The sequence below is a fragment of the Rhea americana genome, unplaced genomic scaffold, assembly GCF_003343005.1.
Source record: "Rhea americana isolate MKP2758 unplaced genomic scaffold, rheAme1 scaffold_97, whole genome shotgun sequence".
NCBI lineage: Eukaryota > Metazoa > Chordata > Aves > Rheiformes > Rheidae > Rhea > Rhea americana.
Genome location: NW_028187166.1, coordinates 3,197,784 through 3,209,046, shown reverse-complemented (window position 1 = coordinate 3,209,046; position 11,263 = coordinate 3,197,784). Strand labels below are relative to the sequence as shown.

The following is an 11,263-nucleotide window of genomic DNA, read 5'->3' as shown; positions in this document are numbered from 1 at the left end:
AAAGCTAGCAATGCTAATACTGTTTAAGTTAGACCCAGACTTGACACCCCCTGCTGTTCATTKTTTCCAAAAAATGCAACGACATGAAGCACATATGTCTCAGCCTTCTTTTCTCTGTACTCTTGAGCATTCTTTCTGGCAGACTGTTTCATAAACAATACTGATTTGTCCTGAATTGATAGAGATGATAATTAGTGCTGGCAAAAAACAACTGAAGTTCTGTTAAAAAAAAAACAAAAAACAAAAAAACACACAACAAAACAAACAAACAAACAAACAAAAGGAAGCTGACCTTAGGAAAAAAAAAAAATCTGTATATAGCTGCTTCAGATGAAGCCTCACTAGCCCATATTTGACTGTCAGATAATACTCAGGTTCCACCTACTCTGAGCCACACAACTGAAAATCCTCTTGGCTCCTAGATGAGGTTACTTCCAACGTGCTAGACTAACAGGTGATGGAGAAAAGCTGTCCAAAAGCTAGTCATAYTTTTTGTCTCAGGTAGCAAGAGGAAGAAGAGAGTTTTAGATAATGCTCTTTAGGACAGAGATACAATTTTAGGTCAATATAGAGCTAAATTGCAAAGCATGTGTATCAGCAGAGCAGCCAGCACCATCTACAAACCCAGCACACTACTACACYGCTGCATCCAAGCAGGGGTAGGAGGGTGTGCTGCTCTCTGTGCAGTGGGGAAGTTGGATTGTGCCTAAGCTACCTGCCCAGTTTCTCCATACTTCCGTGACATGCTGTTTTATACATTTTATACATGTTTCCTGGCACAACATTTGAGGGACCTTTTAAGGGAACCTTCCATCTGTCAGTTGAGGATCTCTTCCTCTTTGGTATAAGCTGTTTCTTTCTTCCAAAAAGAGGAAGGAAAATTTTGTCCAGCCACAGCCACAGTTAYTGTGTGTTGTTAATGCTGAACAAAAACAACAAAATAAAATTAAGGTTGCCAAAGGAAGTTCACAAGTTTCATAAGCCCTGAACCATGTTCCTTATGCATGTGCACTGCCCTTTCCACAAACACTGTTTGGCTCCTTCCCCCACAGCCGGTAAGACATGTGCAAGTAGGAGCTGTCTTAGTACCTCTGTCCTGCTTCAGTCCCCTCAGCAGAACCCCACTGACTGCTGTGTTTAGCTGTTTCTTTCCATCTTGTTCATTTTGCACCAGCCAGGTGCTGGGTAGGAACGCACACTCTTCTCCCATTTGATTATCCACCTTCCCCTGAACCTGGGCTGAGAAGGGGGATAGAGGTGTACAAATGCTCAAAGGCATGTGCACAGCCTCAGGGAGCAGGGCAGCGCCTCAGTACTCATTTCAGATTCCCTTCTCTGCGCTGTGACAAGTTTCAAACATTAAAATACAATCTATTTTTTTTGTTTTTCCCCCTCCCTTCCTCTAAAGGAAAATAACTCAGAGCTCAAGACAACCAGCTACAGCACAGTATGTGCACAGTACCCCTAGCACCTGCAGCCCAGCAAGAGATTTCTCTGGAGTCCTTCCATGCACTRTCCACCACTCCCTGCATATTAAAACTGAATTGCAAATAACCCTATCCAGACTTTTATATTATTCGCTCAGAGAAGCGAAATACATGCATGCATACACATGCATGAACACATCACATGCTAGAGGCGCAATGCATTTAATGTCTAAATAACTAGCATCAAAAAAATCTGCCAAGCCTGATCAACACACCCACTATTGGTATTAAAAGGTACAGCTCTGTCTTAAGAGGAATTGTTTTCCCCAAACTTCCAGTTCTTGTGACCTCCTACTAAAGTKAGGAAGTTAAAAACCCCCAAGAACCACTCATCTTTCCCAAGTACACCAACAGCTACAACCAGAACAACACATTTTTCTTCCTTTGCAAATAACTACATTGTTTCTGATACAGCTTGCAGAAAACACTTCGTACTGTGTTCAGTGCCAGCTGGAAAGGTAAAAGTTCGGTAAAACTGCAAGTATCTCAAAGTGACCTGTTGGGAACTAGACAGGTGGGACGTAATTACTCAAGGCACTATCCTTCCTAGTGCAGACTCAAATTAATACCCCAAGTATCTGAAAAATCAAGTGTAAAATTAAAAAACTAGTAAGAATTTTTCATCATTCTTCAAAAAATAGCAGCTATACACAAGCACAGCAGTGGAACTGGCTGTTTCTGCTTATTTACTGAAAATGTTTCAGCTGGACGTGAAGCCAAAGTCCATTCCATTGCTCAAGGAGAATGCTGAGAATATGAGAGAAGCCGAGAGGAGTTTCAGGCTATCCATTTTGTATCTGGCTAAACCAAAAAGATACAGCCAAATTCTCAACTGGAAATATTTGTGGTAAGGCAAAAAAGGTCGAAATGGATAAAATACCTCAACAAATCAGAGAAACAGCCCCAGCAAAAAGGCATGAGCCTTTTTTGACTGGGAAATAAGCAACAAAACCACTTTCCRTCTTCTCTGGATGATCAAAAGGGTCTAGTGAAGTTGTATTTCTGGAATTAAATGTTTATTTAAATATGTGGATGACTCTCCTTTCATTGTTACAAGGTCAATATTTGCTTTCAAATGGAAGCACTTTATTTGGTTGAATTCTGTCTCCAGAAATGAATGGGCAACACCAGAACCTTGTACATTGGCAATGAAATCACAACACTGAGATGCCACCAAAATCTAAAGTTCAGTGCTCAAACACACATACACACACATATACAAATAAAAAAGTGCTCGACATAGTCATGTTAAAATAGAATTTGGCTTCTTTTAGGTCTTTTGACACTTCAGGCAGGAAAACAAAAAGAACAATATGCATCAAACTAAATGAACTTCTGAAAAATACTCAGCATTAAACACAACTTTCAGTATCAGTAAATATGTTTCTTCTCTATTTACAGATGTTAAGAAAGGGCATTAGAGACTTTTGCTGGGGACAAGATTTCATTTTGTAGAATGTAAAGTCCACACTTCTGGGTGAGATTAGTAAATCCAAGCAGAGTTTTTATAAACCAGTCACATTTAGTCCTTTAGATTTCATAAAAAGTAAATTCTACAAAAATTACCTATTCTTTACCCTGAATAAAGGCAGCAAAATAAAGATGTATAGGCCACAACATATGACTGTTGCTAATTTTTCTTGTAGTAAGTTTTAAGATCCAGGCTTTGGGGAACTAGTTACCAAGTTTATAAAAACTCCATACATGGTCTTTTCTTTCAATAAAACTCTTTTGAAGGAAATCAGTCAGCTAAAGCTAATGCTCTTTCTAAAGCGCTATTTAGCAACACAGACATTGCAATTGTTCAAATGTTCCACACAGGCTGACAATAATATACTGTCCACCTAGATTAAATATATAAAAGCAAACTTTTATCTAATTTTTACATAGATGGCACAATAATAGGTGAAAATGAATTATTCCAGCTGCTGATTCAACAGTGCATCAGACACAAGAGAATAAAAATTACTGCAGCTAAAAATATTCAAAAGATTTTTGCACACCTGTTAACTGCTTAACCATTTAGATCCCCTGACAGAGATATGTGGGCTTTGCAAGCAACAAAGCCTTTGCACAGGTAAGTCTCAAGTTTTTGTACAAAGCTACAAGTGCCAACCGTGTAGATTACAATCACGGTCTGCTATCAGAGGCTCATGGATCTGAACAGTTAAGTGAACACAGTAGCAGCAATGATAAGGATGGTAATTCAATTGATTATGATCCTTCCAACTCCAGTAACACTGTAGCTGAACCACCTCAGAGTTGGCATCATCTGCTTGACAGTGCAGGCTCCTGAGCCACTTCAATTAGAGTAAAAAAAAMCGCAAAAAACAAAGCCCCCCCACCTTTTGCCAACTGATGCTTGCAGATATCAAGCACCACAGTGTAACAGCTACAGCTGTAACAGCAGGAATTAGTGAGGGCCCTTGTTATCAAAAATAAAAATTGGTATTTTGAAGGGAGAGAAATGGACAAAGTTATGAACACTACATGTAACTTAAATCACAAATAACTTCATCCTGAGTGAGGAAAGACCTAAGCAATCCCCAACATGAAGAGGACGTGATTCTCGGACACATTTTTCCATGCTGACCCTGCCTAAAAAAACAGCAGGCAGCAAAGCAACACACACGTTTGTCTGTAAACTAAACCTGAGAGGCTTCATTTTAGGGTGACTGGCCATAGTGGCTTCATATYATTTTTTTCCCCCAATTCTGGAGATATTACGAAAGATGAAGTTTATTAAGAGTAAGTGGGTCTTCCCTAATTATTTGTTGATCTATGAATAAATCAGGCCCTCAGGAACTATTAGTGGCAATTGACTCTTACAGGCCTCAGACAGGTATGGGATTACTGTAATAGTACTGGCAAAGACTAATGGGAAAACAATACATTTACAGCATGAAAGCTTAGAAAAAACAATCAACTCCTTTTTAGGCAGTTTAGGTCCAGATCGTGTGGTATTTGGAGGTATTATACAGCTTTCTGTCCACTGCATGACGTAAGATGCAGCATCACTTATCATGCTACTTCTGCTTCAAATAAAATTATGTGAGAACAGGATGGCTGATGWGTAAGTCACAATTCCTGTCTGGCTTCTGGGTTAAGGTCCAGTCCAAGGCAAGGTGGGAGAATGAAATAAGAGTGCGAGTTCTTTTTCTAAAAAAATTCTGTTATTCAAACAGTAACTGATGAGAATGCGCAAGAGGTCATGCAAAAGAAGGCAGGTCTGAAATGCTAAAAAAACAAACCAACAAAAAAATCTGCAAAGAGATTATCAACTATGAGCCACCAAACAACGTGGCCCTCAGGAAGGTGGGCGCAGGCAAGGCAACAGGGCGAGCATGCAGACTGAAACAAGAGCAAAACGGAGGTCTTTGTAACGAGCAAAATGAGGCTTCAAACCAAAATGTCAGTGTCTGTGTGCCTGTGTGTGTGTGTGTGTGCGTGCGTGTGTGTGTGTGTGTGTGTATGTGTGTGATAAAGAGAGAGAGAGAGAGAGAGAAGGAGGGAGGGACAGAGAGAAAGAGAAAGAAAGAAAAGCAGAGGCAGAGACAGCAAGCAGGAAAGCAAGCATACATACATGAGCTTGAAGGCTTGCAAGAAACGTCGAGGTCATGGGTATTTAATACTCATAATAAGCATCAGCCTAGATTAAAAAAATAAAGGCTGACAAGTATTAGTGACCTTTTAGGGAAAGCAGAATATTGAATGATGCATGTGCATAAATTTTTAACATCTGCAAATTCAGAGTCCAGTTCAGTTGCTGTAACACTTTTCCCAAGGGTGGCTTTTCATGTGTAGGTACCTCCTTCCCCACCTATCTGATAAGACTACCTGCAAGATTAGCAATAAAGGCACCACGTGAAAAGCTGATGGACCGGTGCATGCATTCAGACGGACTGAGGGACAAGGGAAGGTAGAAGACAGACCAGTACATGCCTGGAACACTCTGGTTACTCTTTGTATCCAAGTGCAGCCAGCAGTTCTTTGACTATGTTGGGACTGGCTAAGGAAAAGTGTTGGTTATGCTTTACAGAAAGGCTGTGCCAAGCTGGCAGAAGAGTGGGGAAGGCTGACATGTTAATCTGAGCCACAAGTAGCATGCCATAAAAAAGAGCAAGCATCTGAATGATATTGGGATGGAATTTAAATTTGAATTTTTGAAGTGGGAACTCCAGACAAATGGGAGTCTGGTTTTCCATGGGTATGTTTTAACTGCCTGCAGGGTAAACAGACCATTTTGTTTCTCCTTCTGTGACAAGCTCGCCCCGAGGTTCTTGCACCAGCACAAACACCTTTAGGAATCTAAAACATAAGAAAGACAAAAAGAAAGAGACTGGATTAGAAAGAGACTTGGAAAAAAGGGATCCCTTAAGAGTAGGCATCGCCTGCAGGAGGTTAAAGGGAAATACAGCACCCAAGCATCTATGAGGTTACAAAGAGTTAAGGAAAGTTCCTGAACTCAGGCTTATTACTGTTCTGAGTGCTGACAGTTTCATTCTCCCTCAGCCCTTCCCTCCAACACTGGAGAAAAGAACTGGGAATCCTCCCTGCAAGGAGGATGCAAACCTAAGAGCAGGACCCTGCCAGCACTTTCCCACTGCAACAATAGAGAAAACAAATGGCTTTTTTCTTTTCAACCTGTAAAGGAGGAGTAGTGCATCTGGTCAAGTGACTGCGCCAAAGAGCATGAATAATACTGAAGAATAATAAGCASCTAACACAAGAACTTCTGCAGATGGATCCACAGTAGCTATCGGTTATACAAGCGGCTGTGAAGACCCTTCATGCTTAAGGGAAGTCCTGAAATAAACAGGTAAGCGAAAGCAGCCTCAGCCTCTAAACCTATGGTACGTCACATTCTTACAGCCACAGATTTTTGACCCAGGGTAAGTTTTCTCTGTGGTCAAATGAAGCTAGGATCCCGAGGTTTCATTTGGCTAAAGAGACTGTTGTATCAAAGGGAGTATCAGATATGAGTCCAAACTCCCCCCACATTTCAGAGGGCAGTGGAATCTTTAACTCTCCTTTGTACCCACTTCCATAGCAAGAAGAAAAGAAGAAATCCTCCAAATAGTAATATAAAAAAAGTTTTCATGAGGCCACAGCATAATATTTTTCCTGGAATTACATTTATACTTAGTGTGGTTCTCTGTGGGGGAACTAGGTGAAAAGAAGCTCTAGGACACTTGCTTCGCATCAGTAAATTTAAACTTAAATGAATACCCATTAAAAAAACCTCACAGGAATGAGAAAATAAAATGTTTATTAGAAGAAGATACCACGGTACAGCAACCTATAAGAAGAGACCTCACAGATGATGATTTAAAAAAAGAATAGAAAAGGAACAACCACATTGGCCAGATTTAACAAACTTTTAACACAAAACAGAAGTTTCTAAATATGTCCAACCAGATGCAGGCAGCTGAACAACGGAAAAGCTTAACAACATATGAGGGATTGAGTAGTTATCAATCAAAAAGGTTAGGTTAAGTAGAACAGCCAATAAAACCATTTATATATAAAAAAGAATAAAAACAGTTGGAATTCAAGTAACTTTAGTTTTTAAGTTATGTTATATACATTTTTTTAAACTAAGAGAAATAAGAAGTATTTAACAAAAGGGATTTAAAAAAGCCACAGTTCAGTTTATAATTACTATCTCCTAAATCATTTGGCAAGCATTAAATAATCAGATATATCCTAGATAAAAAGTGCATCAGCATGGTTAACTTAAGTCAAGGCTCTGCATAATGTTTACAGCAAGCAAAGAGCAGAGCTGCAACACTGAGACTCTCAGAGCTATCTACAAGGATTTATTTATACAATTGTGCAGAGTGGAGAGGAAAAGACTCACAATGGCAAAGGAGCCGAAATGCTAAGCATCTCACGGCGCTAACATTTGTTTCGTGAAATAGAACTTCACAAAACAGTCTCTATTCATGCCATGTCACCCAAACAGCCAGTCCTTCTACTGGAAACGAACACAGCATTTTTGTTGGGCAAAACAGGGAATTAATATAAAGACGGTATTTTATGCAAGCTCTTTTATGTATCACACTATTTCACAAGCCCTGCAACAAGCTATGGCAATGTATGCACACGGAAGTTTTGTTCCTCATCCTCTAACAGTTATAGGCTGGTGTAAGCCCAAAACCATGAGTTTCTATCCAGCAGATAGTTCTTAGTCTATACGTTTCTAGCATTTAAGGTTGTTTCCTGTGTGTATCACAAAAAGTAATGAACTGTGCTGTCTCTCATTTTTATTAGGAAGGAGAAGAGTGCTGTTTATAACTAAGTTCATACAATTGGGCCAGTATTTTCATTAGTAGTGATACTCATTTAAGATGAGAACCTACACATGCATTAGCTGAGTGATCTGTACCTAACAGTCTTTCATTGATGGAGATATGACATGTGCATTCACTTCTTCTAAAGAAAACCTTCTGCAACAGATCTCTTAAAATAATCGTAGCAGCAAACCAGCAGAATAAAAGGTGAACAGGCCTATGCAAACCTACTCAGAGATTTTCTGGAGTGATTTGTACATCTGGAGAAAAAAAAGGCAAAACAAGATAGACATTACTGTTCTTTTTACGATAGGGTTTGCTAAAACCCTCTCACTGGAGATACCCTGAAAACATCACCAACAGCCCTTATAGAAGTATTCGCAGGAATATCTGCATGAGCCGGGCTAGGTGTGCAGACTACAAATCAGAACAGTGACTGCAACACACGACTTACCTTTGCGCCCTATCTCAGGTACAGCAGCAGTAAACCCCTGACAGCACAGACCTTGCTGATTGAAAATGCCCATCAGTTCCCAGGGGAGCTTTCACAAAGCATTTAAGCGTGGCATTGCTCACGCAAAGCTACATCAGGCTTGTGACACAGGCACAGCTTAGCCACACAAGTGGACCTCAGCCAGTATTGATTCTGTTGGCTAGGAGAGTCAAGAACATACTCAGCGCTGGTGTGAATGCTCTTACATTTCACCGTAGCTAACRTTTAAAGACAACCAGCTGCCCAAACTTCTTTCCCAAAATAGGAAAGAAGTATTAAAGTTTGTAAATGCTTTAGCACTTAGTTTCATTTTCAAGAAAGTCACCATTTTGATTTTAAATATTCAAGGCTGAATAAAAACACTTCCACTGACATACTAAAACTGAATGAGAAATCTACAACTTGCAACAAGATTTGTCTTTTAAACACAGCAGTATTTTCTCCAAATCTAACTGCTACTGTGACCTCTAATAAGAAGTCCTCTTTCAGGTTTTCTTAATAAGAGATTTGAGTTTAAGAACTCTAAATATTATAGCCCCTTTATATTAGATACTCGCACACACATTTGGTTTTTTACTGAAGTCCAGCAAAATTAATAGAAAAACTTAAGAATCATAAAAACCCCCTAGAGTTGGTACAGAAATGGCTGCAACCATATCAGCAGTCACTCCCAGTGCAGTCTGCATGTTTACAATCATTGAGCATAATCCTATAACTTACATAATAACATTAATATACTAATATGATTTGTTGGCTGGTGTTGTGATGCTCCTGGAGTATTCTCTCCAGGAGGAAGAGTTAAAATTTTGCTAATTTCAGTTAACAGCACTTTGGCAGGACTTCTCATCCTACCCAGTGACACACTTTGCTTCATCTCCCATCCAATCTGCTGTTCTGCTCACAAATAGGTGATTGCGATAATGTTCCACTGATGTGTACCATGCTGCATATCTGAGGCCAAGAAAGCCACGCTTGTTTCTTAATGTTGATTTAGATGGCACACTAGCTTAGCTGTTTCAAGCAGCCCACAATGCTAACAAATTTTGCAGCAGAACAGTAACGTTGCTTACAACTACAGCCACACACAATGCATTTAATCTCCATAGGAGAGAACATAGAARTGATTAGTAGAATGTACAACCTGTGTGTGTGCATGCGCTTGCACTTTTTGCACTCTCTTGTATCTCAACTGACCTTCTCTTTACTGACACAAATAAAAGTCTATTGGATTATGGCAAAATAAAACAAGATCCTAGGCTTTCATCTGCCACAGACATGGAGCTGAACAGTTTAATACTGAATCCAGAAACAGTAAGCTAAGCTATGGTGTTCTCCACAGCGAAAGCCTGCTCACTACTCTCCTCCTATTGTCCGTAATCCCCAATTTGAATGCTTCAGCTTTCTTTTAAACTGGATGAAGCAACTTGTTTCACACCAAGAATTTTTAGAATCTATGAAAGACAACAACAACCTGAAGCATTAAATGACTGAGAAACCCACGCTCTACTTAACAGCAAATTTCAAACATATTTGAAAAGAGACTAAAACCTTTTGATTTCTTGGTGTACCACATTACCAGGTGCTCACGATGCTATCGTACATTCTATCCAGGATTCCCCCTATGTGAACTACCTCCTTACACAAACACCTTATTTCTGAGGTGTTAAAAGCAGCAAAGAGAAACAGAAGACATGCAAGCCTAGGCTCAGAATGTCTCCACAGATTGTATGTGAGCAGAAGATGAAACCATTACTTGTGGTTCATCTAAAATAACTGTATTTAAACTGAAATGGCAAATACATCTCAAAGACCATTTTTTGAAACGTGTTAAGGAGGGAAAGAATAAGGAATCTGCCTTAACGTCATTGTTTCATTGATTTATCAAGGATCGCAGAGTACTATCTAGACAGGTTTTGGCAAGATCTTTTTCCCCTACCAAGCACACTAACAAGCTAAATGACCACCAGTTTTGAACTCAGAAAGTCCACAGARTACATTAGGCTCTGAATATCTACTGTAACACAGAATAGCACAATCTAAATATTTCATATATAACTTTCCACTGAATCAATTTGGGACAAACAGTTGTGAATATGGCTGAGATGTAGCTACAAGATACCACGTAGATACATAGAGAGCGCCCATAACTCTTCAAAATGGCCTTGTGTTTCCTGCACTAAGGTGGCTGTGCAATGGCAGTTACTAATGAACAAGCGCTCTCTAGGAAAAGCTGCATTTGCTCTTTAATTTTACACTATCCTTTCTTCTCTGATCAGTAAAAGCATGTTTTGCAGTACAGCAAGTCATATTAATCTGTGTACAAAATAATGCACTTTGTGGCATTGTGCAGTCCTTTAAAAGGCTCTATCTGCAACATAGAGCAGTTACAGGGTTGGATATCTCTGAAAGCAAATAAAGTAGTAAAAGTAGTATTAAATATAAGTCATAGCACCTTTGGCATTTTTGTCCAAATAGACTTCAACATATGACGTAGGGACATAACCCTCCTCATCTTCATTCCTTCGAATTCGTGTCCATCCATCACCTTTGTCTTCCTCTATTACATAGAGCATTTCTCCTTCTGCTACAGAAATTGTTCCTTCATTCTGACCTGAAAGACACAGTAATATGCAGTTTAGGAAGGCTCAAAGGGGAAACACAGAAGCAGGGGTAGGTGCTCCCAGCACACTGACAATGTGCTATCATARCTTTCATTACATTATTAGCAGTATGAACAAAAACACATGACTCTGGATACAACGTGTGCTCAAAGAGCCAGAAAAACACAATCATGGCATCAGAAAGAGCATCGTGGCATCACAAGATATATCAATGCCACCAGGAGAAAAAAGGCACTTGCATATCATGAACTTGAGCCTCTCCTCACAAACTATTTCTTGTAACCAATTGTCAACTTTAACCATTATTTTGTAGGGAAACAGTGATCAAAGGCTAGAATGTTTTTTTTACCATAGGCAGGATAAAATTAA

At 39.5% G+C, this 11,263-nt stretch overlaps 1 protein-coding gene across 14 annotated transcripts in view; it reads right to left on the bottom strand.

Annotated features, from left to right (window-relative positions):
* Window positions 1–2,735: 2,735 nt before the first annotated feature.
* The window catches only part of FNBP1 (formin binding protein 1), a 99,111-nt gene continuing 90,583 nt past the window's right edge, over window positions 2,736–11,263 (bottom strand). For 8 of the 14 annotated variants that reach the window (XM_085325246.1, XM_085325247.1, XM_085325250.1 and 5 more), the window contains 2 exons: window positions 10,726–10,884; window positions 6,740–8,040 (listed from right to left, as the gene is read on the bottom strand). In XM_085325246.1, the coding sequence (XP_085181372.1) occupies window positions 8,012–8,040; window positions 10,726–10,884 (188 nt within the window). In that variant the 3' untranslated portion in view covers window positions 6,740–8,011. Of the gene's footprint in view, window positions 5,796–6,739; window positions 10,885–11,263 lie in introns of those variants that run through there. The other 6 variants (XM_085325260.1, XM_085325248.1, XM_085325249.1 and 3 more) reach the window with 2 other exon arrangements.